This window comes from Monodon monoceros, unplaced genomic scaffold (assembly GCF_005190385.1).
Source record: "Monodon monoceros isolate NGI ecotype Baffin Bay Population unplaced genomic scaffold, NGI_Narwhal_1 Super_Scaffold_8, whole genome shotgun sequence".
Taxonomy (NCBI): domain Eukaryota; kingdom Metazoa; phylum Chordata; class Mammalia; order Artiodactyla; family Monodontidae; genus Monodon; species Monodon monoceros.
This window is the reverse complement of record NW_021703785.1, coordinates 54,191,324-54,213,016: the sequence shown is the minus strand read 5'-3', so window position 1 is coordinate 54,213,016 and position 21,693 is coordinate 54,191,324. Positions and strand designations below refer to the sequence as shown.

The following is a 21,693-nucleotide window of genomic DNA, read 5'->3' as shown; positions in this document are numbered from 1 at the left end:
GAGTGTATAAGAAAGTGCGGGAGGTAATACCAGAAATAGAAACTGGAAAACGAGAAGAGTGAGAGCGAGAAGAGTGTGGGTGAGGTGGGTGTGTCCTGGTGGAGGGGAGGGGTGGGAAGCAGAAGAACTGTCCTGTTAACCCAAGGGCTTGGGTTTTAATGCCTGATGGGGACACGAGGGAGTCGGAGGACAGGCATCCTTCTCAAGCACAAGTGAAACAGCTACAATAAGTGACGACACTTGGCCACAAAACAAGTCACAGAAAACACTAAAGAGCTGATACCACATAGACTCTGCTCTCTTAACCCTGTGGATTTTAATTGGTGATAATAATAACATAGCCAAAAGCAACTGGTACATGTGCAAATTTTAAAACACTCTTGTAAATAACCTGTGTGTCAAAGAAGAAATCATATCAAAAATTTGAAAGGAGTCAGAATGAAATGAAAGGTAAGTATCTACACTTGGAAGAAAGAGCTAAAACAGTATTTTGAGAGAAATGTTATAGCTTTAAATGCTTATATTAAAGACGAGGAAGAGGATTGTGAGGAAGAAGAAAGATGGAAATCGACGAGCTCAATGTTCAATTCAAGGAATTAGAAGAAAAATAGACTAATATAGAAGACCCACAGAAAGAAGACGTGTGTAGAAAATAATAGGAACAGAAACTGATACGCTAGAAAGCAAAGATATAGAATAAGCAAACCAAAAGGCTGGCTCTTTAAAAAGACTAGTAAAACAGGCAAATCTCTAGGCAAGGTTGATCCAGAAAAACAAAAAAGAAAAGATATAAATACTATAAAGAATGAAGACAGGGCTTCCCTGGTGGCACCGTGGTTGAGAGTCCGCCTGCCGATGCAGGGGACACGGGTTCGTGCCCCGGTCCGGGAAGATCCCACATGCCGCGGAGCCCCTGGGCCCGTGAGCCATGGCCGCTGAGCCTGCGCGTCCGGAGCCTGTGCTCTGCAACGGGAGAGGCCACAACAGGGAGAGGCCCGCGTACCACAAAAAAAAAAAAAAAAGAATGAAGACAAAGACAGGACTAAGAGACAGTAGAGGTTTTTTTAAAACATTATATCGGGACTTCCCTGGTGGCACAGTGGTTGAGAATCCACCTGCCAATGCAGGGGACACGGGTTCGAGCCCTGGTCTGGGAAGATCCCACATGCCACGGAGCAACTAAGCCCCTGCACTACAGCTACTGAGCCTGTGCTCTAGAGCCCACGAGCCACAACTACTGAGCCCACGTGCCACAGCTACTGAAGCCCGTGTGCCTAGAGCCTGTGCTCCACAACAAGAGAAGCCACTGCAGTGAGAAGCCTGCGCACCACAACGAAGAGCAGCCCCCGCTCGCTGCAACTAGAGAAAGCCCGCGCGCAGCAGCAAAGACCCAACACAGCCAAAAATAAATAATGAATAAATAAATTTTAAAAAATAAAATAAAATCTGCACACACACGTGCACAGAGCGATCCATCTCAGCCTGCTTGTCACATAGACAGGTAAACCGAGGCCCTGAGAAGATTCCCACCTGGAATCCCCAGCAAGTTGGTGGTGGTTATGGGTGGGGGAGTGATGGGTGGGTGGCATACGGGAATCAGAGAGTAAGGAGACTGATCTCAAGCCTTCTAGTGACACCACCACGCTCTGATTAGGGACAATCAGCCCCTGCGAACTTTTCACAGGCTTGTCTCTTCTTCCTAGGTACATCAAGGTGATGGAAAAATCATTCTCTACCCCAGTGAGATTGTCTTCCAAATTCTCTTTCCTGATGGATCAGGCCAGATATAGTATCCACTGGAGCACAAGGACACATGTGATGTCTGAAAAGTCTGTGATTCAGGGCTGGGGCATGGGTTTTACTGGGGTCTGCGTCCTCCGCAGGGCTCTGCCCTCTCCAGGGGACCCCAAGGGACTACTTGTGCCTTAACCATCTCCCAGTTATCCATCAGGACACCTGGCTATGCTCATCCTCAGTATAAAAGAGGGGAAGTTCACATACATCGTTCTGGAAGACAGTGAAAATATGTGTGTCCGGGCCCTTATCAACAACTCTGGCCATGCCACCTTCTATGATGAAAATGGAAACATCTGGTAAGCTTGAGTCATGAGTCTCAAACACCCCTCCCCGAGGAGAAGCAGTGTGATTAAGGTTTTGATTCCCAGTCTGCACAGCTGTCCTCTCTCTGGGTAAGCCTCTCTTTCTGTCTCTCATTCACTTATGAATTCATTCATCCGACTCACACATGGGGAGATGGGTATCATGATGGGCCAGTAAGACAGGTCCCTGACCTCAGATGACACACTATCCTTTTTGCACCATTGCTTCCCCGCCAGGAAATAGCAATCACGGACTCAAAGCTGGAGTAAGGTGGGACCCTTTTGGTTTCAGCTCTCTATATCATTTAAGAATCAAACTTCATGAGAATTACCTTAGAAAGACCCAGTGACCCTCTGTTCCAGGTGCCTCGAAGAGGAGGGTATGGTGAGTGCTTTGGAGGGGCGTGTGTTGTATTTTAAAAACATAACTTCTAAGTATTTCATTGTAACTAACTTAGTTGTTATGTTCCCATTTCTGGTAATGGTGGGAAACCTCATCTTACCAATTCGAGGTAATTCAGTCGCTTCAGAATTTTTCTCCACCTCTTTGGTGTAAGAACTCTGTCTTTTCAGGATTTCTCCCTTGCCTTCTGCTCTAATTGGTCATGGAGTGGGAAATGCATATTGTCTTGAACCAACTTTATACTTCTTGATAGTCAAAGCCAAAATTTTTTTAATTCCAAAAAAAGATTTTCATTCTCCAGGCCTTGGTTTTTAAGAATATTTTCTCTGCTATGAGGTTTTTCAACACCATTTCCTAGTTGACTACTTTGTTCTCAGGGGTATCTGCCCTTCCTGGAGGGCACTTTGTATAGAAATTGATGTCTGAAATACTACAAAGCTACAGTAATCAAAACAGTGTGGTATTGGCACAAAAACAGACATATGGATCAATGGAACAGAATAGAGAGCCCAGAAATAAACCCACACACCTGTGGTCAATTAATCTTCAACAAAGGAGGCAAGAATATACAATGGAGAAAAGACAGTCTCTTCAGCAAGTGGTGTTGGGAAAGCTGGACAGCCTCATGTAAATCAATGAAGTTAGAACACACCTTCACACCATACACAAAAATAAACTCAAAATGGCTTAAAGACCTATATATAAGACATGACACCACAAAACTCCTAGAAGAGAACATAGGCAAAACATTCTCTGACATAAATCATAGCAATATTTTCTTAGATCAGTCTCCCAAGGCAAAAGAAATAAAAGCCAAAATAAACAAATGGGACCTAATCAAACTTATAAGCCTTTGCACAGCAAAGGAAACCATAAACAAAATGAGATGACAGCCTACAGACTGGGAGAAAATACTTGCAAATGATGCAACCGACAAGGGCTTAATATCTAAAATATACAAACAGCTCATACAACTCAATATCAAAAAAATAAAAAACCCAATCAAAAGAAGAAGACTTAAATAGACATTTCTGTAAAGAAGACATGCAGATGGCCAATAGGCACATGAAAAGATGCTCAACATCACTAATTATTAGAGAAATGCAAATCAAAACTACAATGAGGTATCACCTCACACCAGTCAGAATGGCCATCATTAAAAAATCTACAAACAGTAAATGCTGGAGAGGGTGTGGAGAAAAGGGAACCTTCCTGCACTGTTGGTGGGAATGTACACAGGTGCAGCCACTATGGAGAACAGTATGGAGGTTCCTTAAGAAACTAAAAATAGAACTACCATATGACTCAGCACTCCTGCTCCTGGGCATATATCCGGAAAAGACGAAAACTCTAATCCAAAAAGAAATATGTAGCCCAATGTTCATAGCAGCACTGTTTACAATAGCCAAGACATGGAAGCAAACCAAGTGCCCATCAACAGATGAATAGATAAAGAAGATGTGTCATATTTATACAATGGAATATTACTCAGACATAGAAAAGAATGAAATAATTCCATCTGCAGCAACATGGATGGACCTAGAGATGATCATACCAAGTGAAAAGTCAGAGAAAGACAAATATTATATGATATCACTTATATATGGAATCTAAAAAATAATACAAATGAATTTATTTACAAGACAGAAACAGACAAAAAAAACAAATTTATGGTTACCAAAGAGGAAAGGGTAGGGGGAGGGACAAATTAGGAGTACTGTATTAACAGATACACACTACTATATATAAAATAGATAAACAACAAGGATTTACTGTATAGCCCAAGGAACTATATTCAATATCTTGTAATAACCTATAATGGAAAAGAATCTGAAAATATATATATAAAACGGAATCACTTTGCTATACACCTGAAACTAACACAATATTGTAAATCAACTCTACGTCAATGAAAAAAAATTTTTTAAAGAAGGAAATTGATGTCTAAAAGGGGGAAGAAAGTACTGGATACAAGAAGCATCTGGGAGTGGGGACCAGAAACTCAGTCAATTATCTCCAGTAGCATCTGCTACACACAGTAGGGCCTCTTCTCCCCAACGACACTTAAATTTTATGGCCACGAGAGACCTAGGGAAAATCTACTTTCACATTCTTGTTGAGGAAACTTAGGGACAGAGAAAATGATGAGTCGTTCGCCCCAAGCCATACATAAAATCACAGGCGAGCAGTTTTATGGAATTTTGACTCAGCCTGAAGTAAAGCATTCTTTTAAATTATCAAATAAAGCTTGCGAGACAAACAACATCTTATCCCAGCACATCAAAATCCAAGGGGAACGATGGTGCTCGGAGCTGGGGAATGGCTGCCCCCCCTCTCGAGATTCTGATTCTGTAGGTCTGGGGCGGGGCCTGGAGATCTGCATTCTTTAAAAGCTTCCCAGGGGATTGTAGGGGTTGGCTGGTGCTGGAGCCCAGGCCGGTGTGCCCACCCGTCTCCCAGGGCTGTGGCACCCACTCGGGGCTGTAAGATAAAGACAGGGGACTCCGAGGCAATACATCCCATCCCCTCCAGGGGGCGGCTGCTGTGTGATACCACAGACCGTTCCTGGGACTCCAGGAAAGCCTCAACTCCATGAGGAAATGGGCCCAGAGGTCCTGTCCTGGGGGAGAGCAGTGACCAGTGGTTCAACCTCTCTTCCTCTGGGCAGCCCAGCTTTCAGGCCCAGGCACTCGCCTCGTGGTCCCCTCCCGGCCCAGGAGCCCCTAACTTCTCATCTCCTGTCTCTTTCCTTGGGACCTGCAGACCTCTTGCCTTGGAAGTTTTTCGGAGACTGTGTTGACCACTTCACAGCTCCTGATTCTCCAGAGCGGGACACGTACCTCCCTTTCTAACCCTGGACTCCTCCCTCACGGGGAAACTGGGCCGCTTACAACCAAGAGGCTGTGGGATGTTGAAAGAGAATCGGTTCTGCTCAGAGTGGGCTCCGAAAATCTTAGCAAGGGGCCTGGGCAGCATCCTGCTCCCAGGGCCACAGGCCAGGGCCCGGGCCCCCGAGGGCCTCCGCTCTCACCCGCCGCCCGTCAGGGGCCCCCATGGCAGGAGAGCCTCCACAGACGTGTCACTGTTGCTTTTTCTTGCCCTTCCTTCTTGATGCTGGCCGGGCAGACTGAGTGAGAGAAGAGAAGCGCTCCCACCCCGGCTTCTCTGGCAGGGCCCGGCCGGCCGGGAGGCCCCAGGCGGCCCCCCGCGCTCAGCTGTAAGCAGTTCATTGCCAAGGCTTTCTTACTGCCTCTCCCAAGGGCAACTGCATCTTCCCTCTCTGGGTCAAGCTCTCATCTCATTTGACTTCAACCAAAGTGGTGCCACGGATGGCATTTCAGGCATCAGAGACCTGGATGGGAGAGGGACTGTCCCTGTGTAAAGCCTCACACCCATCACACCTGAAACTTCACACCACGGGGCAGAGCGGGTGGCGGCACCCGAGAAGACTGCTCCCACCGCAGAGGGACTCGGCCCCTGAGTTTTTAATTCATTACATGCATCACAGCCTCTTGTCTAGGTAAAGAGGGATGTGGTTGGACAGGCTGGGCCCCGTGGTGAAGGGACTTAATAGTTTGCACTCGGCTCGATGGGCAGTGGGAAGCAACAGGAGGACCTAGCGTTGGGGAGTGACCAGAAGAAGTTCTCCTTATTGGAAGTGAACAAGGCAGCCGTTAGCAGGCCTGAGCTGGCCTCTCCCTCCCAGCGTCCTACAAGGCCCCTGAACACCCCCAGACAAGGCCTGGCGGGTGGTCTGAGTAATCCGGGCTCCCCCAAACCCTACCTTCTCCTGACTAACCCAGGTCCCAGATTCTCTTCCCTTCTGCATTTGGTTCCCGAGAGAAGTTGCTGCCCATCAGCACCAGTTCTCAAGACGGCCCTGGTGGGATTCAAAAAGCAGAAGCCAGGGCAGAGGGGTATGGTGGGCTTGAAATGCCAGGAAGGGACGGCTCAAAGGAGAGCAGGGCCTGAGCTGAAAGAGGGAGGAGCCCACCACCCCTCACTCACCCACAGCTGTTTCCGCGGGCGCCAGGCGCAGTGCGGGGCAGGGGCCACCCGGGAGCCAGACAGAGGGGGACCCTTCCCTCCGGACCACAAGTTACATTTCCATTTTAGTGGGACAGACGGATGATAAGCAAACCCAGTCGATTCTCATTATTCGAGATAGTTCTGTTCTATAAGGTCTGCAGAACATGGACGAGCAAACCCTGAACCATCGCTCCCAGGGGAAGGATGCAAATGCACACATTTCACAGTCACAAACACGCACAGAGCACTGGAGGATTTGAGTTGCCTGATGCGCACATTCCCAGCTGCTTTGCCTTTTTAATTCAGCTCTTGACGAGGGAACCAGAGGATGGAGCCAGGAGGAGCAGGGCACGTGGTGCCAGCAGCTTCAGTTCTGGGGCCGCCGGCTGGAATCTACCAGGATGGGTTGTTTCTAGTATGTACGGTTATCTATGTGTGATAGATACACACACCTATTTCCCCAGGGAGCAGTGGTTCAGTATTCGCTAACTCTGTGTTTGAGGCAACTTTACAGAACCCAACTACACCAAATAAAGAGAATCAATGTGTATTAGTAAATTATAGGAAGGAAATTAACAAAGAGATGGAGATAGTCATATCGGGACTCGGGGCTTCAGGAAGGGCCTCTCTGAGGAGGTGACATTTAAGCTGGGGCTTACAGCATAAGCAGGAGGGAACCACGCCAAGCAGGGTGGGGAGACCTCTCCAGGCAGAGGGAACAGCACGGCAAAGCCATGAGGAGTTCGAGAGCATGCGTGACCCGGGAACTGAAAGGAGCAATTGGGTGTGAGGGGCCAGGAGCACCAGAGGAGACTGAACATGGACAGGGCAGGGCCAAAGGGCTGCGCCTAGATGGTTCACCTCCTTGTTGGCATTTCTCCCACCTGCCAAGGCCCCATGTTGGGGGGAAAGAGCACGGGCGGGAGGGGAGGAAGGAGGGGCGGGCTTGCAGCCCTGGGAGAGGCTGTGCCCTCGCCCCCGGGGCCCAGTGCTATGGCTGCCTGATGCCTTCTTGGTCTAGGTTGAACCTGAGCCCAAACCTGGGATACTACTTCGCCAGAGACAAGTACCAGAAGGCCTGGAACTGGTGGGATCTGAAATGCCACATCCATGCACCCCCCGTCCAGCCCATCTCCTTGAACATCAACCAGTACATCAAGGTACAAATAAGGAGCCAGGATAAGATCATCTTCCACTTCATCCACACGAAGCAGCACATTTGCTTAAACCTGGGCACCAAGTACAAGGTAAGGTCTCAACTCCCCACGTCTCCTGCCAGGTGGGGAACTACCTGCACGCAGGCCACTGCTGGCTTGAACTGGTCCATGCTCCGGCCTCCAGGCCATGTTTCTCAACACTCCAACCCCTAGGGAAACGAGGCCCCCTTCCCTGACTCGAGGCTTGACCATATACAAAGCAATCATTTAACTTCCGAACACTTATCATTTAACATTAAGATTCGGAGCTGAGGAAACTGACATTCGCATCCCAGCAAGACCCAGACACGCTCCAAGGGAGCCCCAGACGGATGTGGGGCTCGTAGGCAGACACCGTGAGGGCCTCATTCTCCTGCTGTGCTAGGGAATCCAAGGGGAGAAGCTGGACGCCCCCAGAAGGGCACAGCCTTTGGAGGCAGGTCACACCAGGGCCCAGCAGCTGGCCACCCTTTGGTTTGGGGTCAGGTTGGGATGTGGCCACGGGCACAGGCCGAGTGTGTGTCTTGAGGAAGCAGCAGCAAGGTTGCTGGTGGGAGGGCTGGGTTCACAGATTCGCCCTGGAGAGTGACGTTTCCAGGGAAGGCTCGGTCACGGCCACAGGGTCCTAATCCTGACGCGGGGGGAGCTTGGTGCCCAGGTAGCACTAATCCTCACGAGCCGCCTGTGAATTCCCACAGTACATTACCCCGGCGGTGCTGAGCGAAATGAAGAAGAAAGCAGTCCTGGAGATGGAACTCAGTTCAACGGCTCGGAAGATCCAGATCCTTCTAGGGAAAATGAGGAAGATCCTGAGTATACTGACCACCTCTGATTTGGAATGCTTCATACAGGGCAGCAAGATCTTGCCAACAAGACAATATGAGTTGGAGGAGGAACTCTCGTCTTCCAAGCCGGGGCAGTCACCAAATTGTGCTGCTTTGGCACGTGCTGAACGTTTCGGGGAGGTGGAGCTGTCCAAAGCCCCGAGGAAACCCCCAAAGCCCTAGTTCATATCTTGTGGGAGCTGGTTTGTAATTTGGGACCTATCACAGCTCCTTGATTTGGAGAAAAAAAAAAAAAAGTTTTTCAGGTGCAGAGAGGGGCTGACAGAGTCTTTGGCTGGGCACAGAAGAGACTTAATCATGCGCCCTGCCAGCATTAGAAGCAAATTGTTTCAGCAAACAATATATGTCAACACATGTCCCGCTTGCTTCTACTGATCACATGAATGCAGATGTTCTTTTGTGACTTTCCCATGCTTGGGTTGACTCAGGACACAGACTATCTCAAAGCCTAGCTCTGCCCACTGTTGGCTGTGTGACCTTGGGCAAGTAGCTCTCTGCCTCAGTTTTCTCATCTGTAAAATGGGTCTAGAAATAGTAGCTTCACAAACACCCCCGCCAAGACAGAGGGACGCCCAGTCAGCAAAGCCGCACCAGCCTGCAGCCAGTCCCCCAAACCAGGAGCCCAAAAGGACCCACCCTTAAACTCTCTTCAATAGCTGGGCCCCTTTTGGTCACTGGTTACAGTCACCAATTCAAATAGGTAAAGCAAAATGGGAAACGTGTAATCTGGATGGAAGATGCAATGGGTCTCAGAAAGGACTGGCACGTGGGAGGGCTCCAGGAGCCAGGAGGACTTTCGTTCTCAGGTCTGCGACACTGGTCTTGTTCCAAAGACGTGTTTTTTTTTTTTTTTTTTGCGGTACGTGGGCCTCTCACTGCTGTGGCCTCTCCCGTTGCGGAGCACAGGCTCCGGACGCGCAGGCTCAGCGGCCATGGCTCACGGGCCCAGCCGCTCCGCGGCATGTGGGATCTCCCTGGACCGGGGCACGAACCCACATCCCCTGCATCGGCAGGCAGACTCCCAACCACTGCGCCACCAGGGAAGCCCAAAGACGTGTTTTCTATGTATCTCAGCTCACATGGCTTTCTCTCCTGGTCTTTCTCAAAAGATCCCAGTGGTCTCTATTGGCCTGGCTTGATCAGGAGGCCACCCTTGGTATGATGCAGTGTGGTAAGAGAGGGTGGGGTTATGTCTTAGGCTCCTAGTCGATGTCAAGCATGGAGAGGGGCAGTAGTTTCTAGAAAAGGGGGACTCAGGAGCTGGGCAATCCCCGATAGCGTGCCTTTTATACGTCCCTGGGACACTGCAAACTTCCCAGGTTGGCCTCAACGACAGCCTGAACCAAAAGAGTATAGGAAACACCTCTTTCCCGGCTCAGCCTAGCAATTAGCCAGCTGATCCCGGCTGTGGACAGACCAGCCCCACCTTCGCGGCCCCGCTCTCCAGCCAATCCCACACTGCCCTCACCAAAGTCCTGTCCTCACCCCAAATCCCGACAACTGCGCGCCTGGGGTGGGACCAGGGTGGTCAGGCTGGCAGTAGCGGGGTGTTGCACGGTCACTTCCCCCGTGTGACGATCACACCTTGTTGGCAAGTAGCATCAGCTAAGACAACAGGTACTTTGTTGCCAGGTAGTGGCCGCTGGGGAGCAGACCGTCACAGGCCACACAGTGCTTGGGTTGACTCAGGACACAGCCATTCTAGGGACCTTGTTAGTTTACACCTCCGCTGGTGTGGGCAGAGGTCCCTTCTCTTACCAGGCCCTGGAGACAAGAAGCTCCGGAGTCGCGTCTCGCAGCAAACAAATCCTCCCGAGCCTGCGTGCATCTCAGAGCCCCGACGTTCCTCCCACGTGTGCCCGGGAAGCAGACAGCCCTGGTGGGGGTCTTGGTGCCACCGCCCGCTAGCTGTGCGACCTTGGCCACGGCAGTGAGCCCCTCTGGGACTCCGTTTCCTCCTCTGGAACAGGAGGGCAATCACCAACACACCTTACAGAGTCAGAGTGAGAATGAAAGCAGGTGGCGTCAGTGAAGCGCTCAGCGTGGCGCTTCACAGATGTGGGCACTTTATTATCATCCCTCAGTGCCTCTCCCTTGGTCTTTCTCCTTCCACAAAACCTGAAGACATGACTCACCCCATTAACACAGAGACTGTCAGCAGGTGGCCTCGCAGAGGCATTGTGCTCGGTCAGCTCCCTGTTTTAAATATTCTATTGCCAACGTCTATAGAGACACAGTATTTCACGTAGATTTTAGGCATTTCCAGCCTCTCTTGTAGCTGCTGCTCTGTTTGAGTGTTATCACCGGCTGGACAGAATTACCCAGCACCCAGGGACTATTTCATAAGGAAAAGGGAGTTACCTCACAGATTGTGAAGGAAGTAGCGAAAGTAGCCAGATGACCGGGAACTATAAAAATCCAGCCCCCACCCTCTGTATTAGTTTGCTAGAGCTGCTGTAACAAACAGGACCACACACTGGGTGGCTTACACAACAAAAATGTATCATCTCACAGTTCTGGAAGCCCTAAGTCGGAGATCAAGAGCGTGGGAAGGATGTGGCCCAGGCCTGTCTCCCAGCTTCTAGTAGTTCCTTTGTCTTTGGCAGTTTTCACATGGTGCTCTCCCTGTGTGCATGTCCCTGTATCAAATTTCCCCTTTTTATATGAACACCAGTCATACTGGATGAGGGGCCCACCCAACCCCAGTATCTTAACCAATTGCACCTGCAACAACAAGCTGGTTCACAAGACGCTTCCTGCTTGGATACCAGGAAAACTCACTAGAGAGCAAGTGCCACCAGACACCCCCCGACACACACACGGCTGCCAGCGCAGTGCAGAAAGCAAAACCCACACCAGAAACGGAAAAAGACGCCCTTCCCCTGTGCCTTGCAGTGTAGCGCCAGCACCCTACCGAGCCTAACTCTGCACCAGCTGGCAATGGAGAAATGTTCTCAGGGTCCAGCTCCAGAATCTCAAAGCAGGGCCCAAAAGGGTGGATTTGGAGCTGAGGGGCACTATATCGATAACTGGCACAGAGCTTCTTCCTCCTCCCTGCCCCAGCACTCAGTGAAGCATGGAAAAATCACACACACACAGGAAGTCAGCTTGGCCAAGACGAGAGCAGTTGCAGCGATGCCAAGTCTAGGACACTGCCACAGCAGTGGACCGACACTTTCTGCTTTGAAAAAATAAAAACCTGCATCTGTAATGCTTCCTTGTTCTCCTTCCTCTGGTCCTCCTGCTTCTGGTCTGTCCCCAGCACTCCCACTTCCTTCCAATAAAGCCCTTTCCTGCTCAAGTTCAACATGATGCCTTCTGTTGCTTACACTCAAGGACCCTGAGGGATACAAAGGATGAGTAGTAAGGAGACAAGTATGGGCAGATAGATATGCAGGAGCCTGAACAGCCCGTGTGTATCAGGAGTTGAAAGTTTTAGCAAAGGGGAAGGAGAGTGTTACTAAGACTAGGACTTCCCTGGTGGTCCAGAGGCCAAGACTCCACGCTCCCAATGCTGGGGGCCTGGGTTCGATCCCTAGTCGGGGCACTAGATCCCATATGCTGCAGCTAATCACACGCTGTAACTAAAGATCCCGCACACGGCAACAAAGATCCCACGTGCCGCAACTAAGACCTGATGCAGCCAAATAAATACATAAACAAATATTTAAAAAAAAAACAAGACTAGGTTCTTGTAGTAAGGATACTTCAATATTCCCAGCAAGGAATACTGAAAACGAGGGCCTCGACCCAGGGCAATGGCATTGGAAATAGCGGAGGGGAGGAAATAGAGGGGGCAGGAGGGGGTAGAGAACAGGCAGGACTTGGTGGGAATGGGATGGGGAGGAAGGCTGTATGACTTGGGCCCAAGTGGATTCTTTCAACAGATACTGAGCATCTACCTCAGGCACTGTTCTAGGCACTAGGTATACAGCTGTAAACACAGCAAAACTCCTCCCCCGGGCAGCTTACAATCCAGACTGGGGGAAGCAGAAAAAAGAAAAACAAGTAGGGACTTCCCTGGTGGCCAAGTGGCTAAGACTCTTCGCTCCCAATGCAGGGGACCGGGGCTCGATCCCTGGTCAGGGAACCAAGAGTTTGCACGCCACAACTAAGACCCGACACAGCCAAAAAAAAAAAAACCAAGTAAGTAAAAGACATCATTTGTTGGTATGAACACAACTAAGCCAGGTGAGGGGATAGCAAGTGCTAGGAATTGGGGGTTGCTGTATATATCACAGGGTTCTGCAACCTTGCCACCATCCACATTTTGGACTGGATAATTACGTGTAGTGGGAGGCTAGCCTGTGCATATTTGGCAGTTCTAGTTGCTTCTACCAACTAGAAGCCAGTAATATCCCACACATACCACTCATGACAACCAAAAATGTCTACAGGCGTTGCCAAACGCGCCCTTGGTGGCAGGGGGCAGGGGTCATCCCTTGTTGAGAACTACTGTTGTAGATCACATTTGGGTTGTTTTGTTGTATTATGGCCCAGCATTTATCTGTCTTGGCAAATGTTCCACGTACTTGAAAAGAATGCATTCTGCAGACTCTGGTCCATTCTATAAGGAGTCCACACATTATTAAAAAAAAAAAAAAGTCATTGCCATGAAAACAAGCAAACAAAAACTTTACGAATTGTCTAAATTAAAAGAGACTAAAGAGATGGAACAACCAAGTTAACACATATGAACCTGGAAAAGAAAAAGGTATGAAACATTTTGGGGAACAATCGAGGAAAGTGGAATATGGGCTACACAGTAGATATTACTGATTTTTTTTTTCTTTTAGGTGTGATAATGGTATTAGGGTTACTGTTTGGAGATGGATGCTCAAGTATTTAGGGGTAAAATGTCATGATGCCTGCAACTTACTTCAAATAGTTCAGCAAATGAGTGTGTGTCTAAGCAATGATAATTAAAACTCACCTGACTGGGAATTCCCTGGTGGTCCAGTGGTTAGGACTCGGTTTTACTGCCGGGGCCCAGGTTCAATTCCTGGTAGGGGAACTAAGATCCTGCAAGCCGTGTGGCACAGCCAATCATTCAATAAATAAATAAACTCACCTGATTAATAAAAGTGTAAAAGAGCCCAATCCTGTAAGAAAAGTTATTTTAGAATACATAGAAAAAAATCTGGAAGCTATATGCCAAACATTTAACAGCAGTTTACCTTTCAAGGTTCATTTATGGAAGACTTTCACATTTTATGTTGAAATTCAAGCACTACAGAAATGTCTAATAGTGAACATATTTTGATAACCAGGAAAAATGTTTTAAAACCCCCCCCATATGTATTTATTGGATGACTATTTAATGGATGCCATTATACCAAGTTTCCAGCAACTGTCTCCTTTCTATGGGGGTTGGGTGCTGAGGAAGAGCAGACAGACAAGCTAGTGGAGGAACCACCACCAGAAGAAAAGCACGCCAGAAAGGAATCGATGAAGTTCCTCTTTTCTGAGAAGTAACCTTCTCTCCACCAACACACCCCCAGTTCCTTTAATAAACGGACCCTTTGTTTTTTTGCGGTTTTTTGTTTTTTGGGTTTTTTTGCGGCACGCGGGCCTCTCGCTGTTGTGGCCTCTCCCGTTGCGGAGCACAGGCCCCGGACGCGCAGGCTCAGCGGCCATGGCTCACGGGCCCAGCCGCTCCACGGCATGTGGGATCTTCCCGGACCGGGGCACGAACCCGTGTCCCCTGCATCGGCAGGTGGACTCTCAACCACTGCGCCACCAGGGAAGCCCTAAATGGACCCTTTTTAACAACTAAGGTTGACTATTCTTTCTTCCTTGTAAGGTAACAGCAGAAGAGAATTTAAAGATATGGGGTTGTGGAAATACAAATTTGTTTTTATTGTGACTTCAATAATACTAAATTTCAGCACTATTTGTGCTGATGGTACTCAGGAAAGTGGCAGTTTTGCAAATAAACAAAAATTATCTGTCACCTAATGAAGCATTAAGATGCTTCAAAATGTCTTTCCACGATGATCATCTTGCCAAAAGAATCCACACAGTACAAGTAAAACCGGGGAAATCGGAATAACGTTGGTGGAGGGTAACACTGTCAATATCCTGCTTGTGACACGTTATTGTTCTGCAAGATGACACCATTGGGAGAAATCGGGTAAAGGTACACAGGATCGCTCTGTATTATTTCTCACAACTGCATGTGAATCTACAAGCTATCTTTAATTTCAATTAAAAATTTTTTTTAAAGAATCCACACACATAACAGACCAATGAGAACAAAAAGTAGGAAGCAAAAATCTTTATTTTTTTAAAAAATTCACATTTATTAAAAACAGCAAATTCTAGCCAAATAATATAAAGCATTTTAAATTAATTATTTGAAAGTATGTACACTCTTTGTATAAGTAAAGACTTGAAACTGTACAGATTTAAACAGTCATTTAGCAAACAAGTTGGATCACTGTCACCTACTCAGCACTTCTGTAAGGTGTTTGTTTCAGAAATAAAAGACTCAAAACACAAGAACGAGTGCCATCAAATATTTTTATCCTTAAGAACACGCTCTGCTCTGTACATCAAATTAAATCAGTCAAGTATTGTACAATAATCATGCCCTCATCTCTTTGGAAAGGCTATTTAAAAATCAAATGTACGTATAATATACAAAACTGGATTGTACAGTTTATTTCATTAAACACATATTTAAAATAGTAAGTGGAAGTAAATATAATCTTCCTAATTCATTCACTTCCTGTTGAAGAATGAATATGGACCCTCTTTACCTTCTACCTTCCCAAAATAGAGAGTATTAAGCTCTATCAAGCAACATCCATCACCAACTGAGCTGAAAAACAAGTGACCTGTTTAAAATGACAGACATCAGGATACGTAACCTATCTACACATGGCGGGAGTCTGCTTGAAGCGGATGAGAAATGCTACAGTCTCACAGAATGCGGTCTGCTGGCTACATTCCAGAACCCCTGTCAGCATTCTATCTCTAAACTAGTGTCTGAATAACTCAAAATTCATTGTGAACCAAAGAGCAGGTTACATTTACTATAACATCAGAGGCAAAACCAATCCAATCAGGAAACGTATTTGTAGGAAAAGTCAGAGATGCGCATAATTTTTTTGATGATCGCTGCCATCGTGTGGTTGATTTTAAGGGATGGGTGGTCTTCGTCATCCTCGTCTCTGAGTGAAATGTATCCTGCTGTCGCAGGGTACAGATCCACAAGGCAGGCTCGCGGCACAGCCACCATGAAGGTACAGGACGTGAAAATGTTCACTTTTCAAAGAACTACGGAAACGGAAGGCAGTGTGCAGAAAGCTGGTAACCCTAACCTTCGTGCACGAGATACACTATTCACCAGGCTTCCTCTCCTCCTTTATGTGCCAGACGGAAGACGCCAAACTTGGTACTTCCCCGTCACGGACACTGCCTACTGTATGTACCATGAAGATTCTCACGAAAGATACGGCACGTTATCTACCATGTGGACGCTGCAGCTACCTGCCTACTTTTGAACACTCTGCACCTAAGCAATTCATGGAGTACAGGTCCAGGGACCTTACACCTTGAAACTACCTCACATCAAACACACAGAAAGATAACACATTGAATTCCCAGGAAAGCAGAACATGTTCTCAGAAGCACCCAATCTATCCCAAACTAAACTTCAAAGTGACAGGAGAAACATTACATTAAATAGGGTGTAGAAATAACATTTCTGGAAATAAAAAAATAGTCACTGTGGAATGCTCAGTGGTTAAAAGTGCAGTGTTTCACGCTTCAACAAACCTTTCTCTTAGAAGCTTTCTAATTAGCTGTATTTCTGTAAAGTTCTTTGCACTATTTATTGTAATCTATTTTCATTGCACATTTTTCTTAAGAACCATTTCATTGCGTGCCCACCATAGCTTCCTCTTAAAACCTTACACTGCTTGTGACCATTTAAATGAGGCAGTAATCAGCGCTCATAGATTATAGCTTATCTTTGGCATTTTGATGTTTTCAAAAGAGAAACACAAATCACGTCACACTTTGCTTCCACTTCATTCTGCGGTCAGCCCTGAGCAGCCCTGTGGTTCTTGGGAAGCCCCTCGCACAATTCCCCGGTGTCCTGCAGGCCGTGGGACTTGGCAGCCGGCTCCTGCCGGACCGGCCATTTATGCACACAGCCCGACAGGCCTGGTTATTTAGAAACTGACAGTAGGAGGTTCAGCTGAAAAGCAAAGAGAAAGGCCTTGTTAGTTCTGCTGTGGAATACCATACTCAAGATAAGTTGTTTAGATCCTCAAAAAAGAATGAGAGGAAATGTCTGGTTTTTAAGAGACCAGTAAACACGGCTGTAAGGTATAAACTGGACCTGCGGTGCTGATTCCGGAAGCAGCCCCGGGCGCTGTGCATCGTCGGGGCCTGTGGGGAGGTATCGCCGAACCCGGGCCCTCAAAATTCATTAAGCATCCAATCAGGAAGACAGAAAAGAACTACATACCAACACTAACGAGAGACAGAAATGGCTCTAAATAACCGACTTCACCTGCCTCTATGCAGAGTGCGTTTCGCGGAGAGTTGTAAGTAAGCTGAACTCTCTAAATGACTCTTAACTGCACAAGAATAGGCACGGCAGGTGAGCTTCACCTCATATGCTAACCCGGACCAGGAGCCCCCGTCCCCTCTGTAAAGGAGAGCAAGACCCAGAGCCAGCCCGGGGAAAACCAGAGAAATCGCCACTGCGACAGGAGGGGCTGGCAGCATGTGCTCTGCAAATCTGTCACCCTGGCCTGGAGAGACTTGCGCCTAGATGAGCCTGGCAGTGCGCCCTTCTATACAGTAGGGTTTTGGTAATCAAAATAATCACCCCCTAATCTCGTCTATAAATGTGTACTTCCAGTGAGAGGGACACAAAATCACCTCTGTGTTTTTCCTGCCAAAAATACAAAACCTGAATCTAATCACGAGGAAACAGACAACACCAAACATTCTACAAAATAACTGGCCCGACAAGGTCAAGAAAGCCCAAAAAGGCTGTGGAACTGCTCCAGGTTTAAAGAAACTAAAGGGATGTGACACCTGAAAGCAACACTTGGACTGGATCCTGGACTGGGGAAAATAATTTGAATATGGATGGAGGATTAGGTAATAGTATCAATGTTACATTTCCTGTTTTGATCACTGTGCAGCGTGTAGGGTAAGAGAATTCCTTGTTCTGGTTCCTACTCTATAAGCCTGTGGCCAAGTGACTCAGTCAGCAGTCAGTATTATCAGCTGTTGTTACTAACTAGAAAATGTTAACGGTTCTGAAAGAGGAACAAGGAACAGTGAGCATGATGGTCTCTATTAGTGCTTTTCTTTTCTTTTTTTAAATTTTATTTCTGGCTGCCCTGGGTCTTCGTTGCTGTACACGGGCTTTCTCTAGTTGCAGCCAGCGGGGGCTACTCTTCGTTGCGGTGCCCGGGCTTCTCACTGCGGTGGCTTCTCTTGTTGCGGAGCACAGGCTCTAGCCACGTGGGCTTCAGTAGCTGTGGCACGCGGGCTCAGTAGTTGTGGCTCTCGGGCTCCAGAGCACAGGCTCAGTAGTTGTAGTGCACGGGCTTAGTTGCTCCGCGGCACGTGGGATCTTCCCGGACCAGGGCTCGAACCCGTGTCCCCCGCATTGGCAGGCGGATTCTTAACCACTACACCACCAGGGAAGTCCCTCTATTAGTGTTTTTCAAAAACTCTCGGCTGCAAGCCATTGGTAGATCATGAAAATCATTTAGTGGTTCATCAACAGGAGAAGAAGAAAAGCAAAGCAACTGAGCCGCACATAGCGTGTGTGATTATTATCAAACTTTTAAGTTACAGACACACGTACACACGCTAAACCACGTATCTTACTGGCAGGAGTCAAGTGGGAGTCCAGTAACTCTGCATGTTCTCAGCCAGACCCCTGCCTCTCCTCCATCAGAGCTGCTCTCCTCACACCTTTATCCATGCTTACGTCACCCACCACAAGAAGCCCAGGCCTCCCAAGTCATTCCTCTGCTACCTCAAGGCTCTTTTCCCACCTCATGGCCCACCTCTCTGAAGTCCTGAAGCCCTGCCCCCCAGCCCTTTGCCAGGACAAGCTTCCCCTGCAGCCTTCTCCAGTGATGGGTGTTTCTCATCCACATGCCTGGTACCACTGGGCCTGGAGGCGGGATCAGAGTCCCCTCTGTTCCTCACTGTCATTTCCAGACCATTCTCCTTCCCTCTCCCAGCACCTCGCCCCAGCTTTGGTTTTCATTGTATCAGACCATGCCACGCTTCACTCCTCCATCTACGACCCCTCCGCCATCACCCAGCCCTGCACTTCTTGCAGATCTCAGAGCGCTACCACCCTTTCCTAAAACTACTCCTGTAGGGCTTCTTGGCGGTTTCAACATCCAGGTAGCTCACCCTTCCAGGCTTAGCCTCAGCTCCTCTCCTCCAGTGACCCCATCTTCCACCAACCACGTCAGCTACTCAGGCCGCGGGCACATCCCAGCCCCATCACTACCTCTAACTGCAACCCCTCCGCAGGGCCATCGTCAAGTAGCTCACTCTTTGATCGCCACAACCCATCTTCCCAGCTCAGCTTCCCTCTCACATTCCAACGCCAATGACCGTCTGACTCGACCAGGACCTGGAAACCATGGTTCCTCCCCACTCCCTTCCCTCAGCTCCCTCGCTTGAGTTCCACGGCAATCACTACAGCCACTCCCTTCTTTAACTCTCCCGCCCTCACCCGCCCCGCCTTGTCCCTCCTGGCAAAAGCACAGCCCTGACACAACCCTCCAGCAACTCCACGGCTACTCTCATGCAACTGATGATGACTGGAGGAAAAAAAACATGAGACAACTATGCTGAATGCTTTTTCTTGGATTCCTAACCGGCCACTGAACTCAACCGAACCTTCCTGCGGAATCTTCAGCACCTCCTCACTTTCAGTGGTGACCCTGCTTCCTGTTTCCCCCATAAGCGCAAAGCAGTCAGAGGAGAGCTTCCGTGAGCGCCCATCACGCGTGCCAGCTCCCTGCACGTGCGCCCACACGCTCGGCCTTCGCTCCTCTCTCCACGCTGAACCCTGCAGGCCCCTGACAAAGGCCCCACTCTCCAACTGCCCCTGCGATCACATCCCCCCTTCTCTTCTCAAGGACATTTTCCCAGCAGCAATTCTTCCCTCTCTTTAGATCTTCCCCACGAATATACAAACATACATTTCCCCTATCTTTAAAAAAAAAAAAAAAAAGGATGAATGGATAATCCAATAACAAATAAAAATAGCTATCTAAAAGGGGAGAGAGGGAAAAGGCTGGAGGGACTGGAAAGGGAAGCAAGACTTCTCCAAATCTACCTTGTTCCATAATTCTGACTTGGGAATCATGTAAACATTTTACATAAAAACAAAATTAAATCAAAACGAGCAGAAAAAAATCTCTAAATATTGAAAATAAACTAACTACATGTCAAGTTAGTGGTATAATCACATAGAATATTAATTGCTTCAAATGACTTATAAAAAAGTATTTTGACTGGGGCGTCCCTGGTGGCGCAGTGGTTAAGAATCTGCCTGCCGATGCAGGAAACACGAGCCCTGGTCCGGGAAGATCCCACATGCCGCGGAGCAACTAACCCGTGCACCACAACTACTGAGCCTACGCTCTAGAGCCCGTGAGTCACAACTACTGAAGCCCGTGCTCCTAGAGCCCGTGCTCTGCAACAAGAGAAGCCACTGCAAGGAGAAGCCTGCGCACCACAACGAAGAGTAGCCCCCGCTCGCCACAACTAGAAAAAGCCCACACGCAGCAATGAAGACCCAACGCAGCCAAAAATTAATTAATCAATTAATTTTAAAAAAAGAAGTATCCTGACTGTCTACAACCCTAGAACTACAGAGAAATCATTTTAAAATATGACCCACAGAGCCATACAAAGAAATTCATACAGCCATAAGAAAGAATGAAGTTCTGATACAAGCCACAACATGAATGCACCTTAAAAACATTATGCTAAGCCAGTGATGAAAGGCCATGTACTGTACGATTCCATTTAATGCACTGTCCAGAATAGGCAAATCCACAGAGACAAAGGAAGATTAGTAGAAGAGGGGGAATGAAGAATCTGCTAACAGGTAGGGGTTTCTTTGTTGAGGGGATGAAAGTGTTCTGAAATTAGATAGTGGTGACGGTGCCAGGACTTACTGAATATACTAAAAACCATTGAATTGCCTACTTTAAAAGGGTGAATTTTATGGTATCTGAATTATATCACAATTTAAAAATGACCCCATTTCTTCTCCAGCTACCACCCCATCTTTTCTCTCCCCGTGAAGTAAAACTCCTCAAAAGACTTACCACACGCACGGCCTCCAGTCTCTCTCCCCGCGGGCTCCACCCACAGCAATCGGGCTCTGACCAACCTTACCACTCTCCCCCAGTCTCTCTCTCTAGTCCTTACCCTACTAAACTCCTCAACTAAACTTAAAACCAGAAATAAAATACCCTCCATAGCACCAACCTACTTCTACTCAATAAAAGCCTGCTGACTGAATTGAATAAATGAATGATAATAAACACAGGCTGAGCTCTCTATTTAGTTTTTTTAATTTAGGAAGAAGAGAGAAAACAGAAACACTTCTAACACCTATTCTAGTCCCTAAAACACTTTTTTTTTTCATCTAAAACATGGGCCTCCTATCATACATACTGCAAACAAAATTATTCAGCAATCTAAATACCACTGTTTGAGTCTCCCACAAACAGTTCATTCACCTTAAACACAGCAACCTTCAATACCAGAAAGCACTGAAAAGCAGCTAACGCCATCACTAAATATGCGAGAGAGCAATTCAGAGCTTAACTCTTGTTCATCAGAATAAAACAACGTACAATTTTTAAAATTACAACTAAAACACAGTTACTCAAAGACATTACGTACTCAAGTAAAATAACTAAAAGGTTATAAAAGTAACAAGGATCTTCAGACTTTGGATTACCTGTTCCATAGAAGGACAAGCAATGATCTGGATATCTTCAGGGCTGAACTCTTCCTTTAACAAGACATGGAACTTCTGGAAGACTTGCTGAATATTATTCTTAGAAAGAAGAAGAGGCAATCATTATTACATGAGTCAC

The 21,693-nt window shown here is 47.6% G+C and overlaps 2 protein-coding genes across 3 annotated transcripts in view; one reads left to right on the top strand and one right to left on the bottom strand.

The window, feature by feature from the left end:
- Nucleotides 1-8,734, top strand: part of ERICH6B (glutamate rich 6B) — a 43,054-nt gene extending 34,320 nt beyond the window's left edge. Inside the window, exons 11-14 of the mRNA XM_029209952.1 lie at nt 1,704-1,789; nt 1,941-2,093; nt 7,553-7,778; nt 8,426-8,734. Coding sequence (XP_029065785.1) covers nt 1,704-1,789; nt 1,941-2,093; nt 7,553-7,778; nt 8,426-8,734 — 774 coding nt within the window. The remainder of the gene's footprint in view (nt 1-1,703; nt 1,790-1,940; nt 2,094-7,552; nt 7,779-8,425) is intronic.
- A 6,108-nt stretch (nt 8,735-14,842) lies between these two features.
- Nucleotides 14,843-21,693, bottom strand: part of COG3 (component of oligomeric golgi complex 3) — a 53,137-nt gene continuing 46,286 nt past the window's right edge. The window contains exons 22-23 of one of the 2 annotated variants that reach the window (XM_029210182.1): nt 21,555-21,653; nt 14,843-16,778 (exon numbers count right to left, since the gene is read on the bottom strand). In XM_029210182.1, coding sequence (XP_029066015.1) covers nt 16,749-16,778; nt 21,555-21,653 — 129 coding nt within the window. In that variant the 3' untranslated portion in view covers nt 14,843-16,748. The remainder of the gene's footprint in view (nt 16,779-21,554; nt 21,654-21,693) is intronic. The other variant, XM_029210180.1, reaches the window with a different exon arrangement.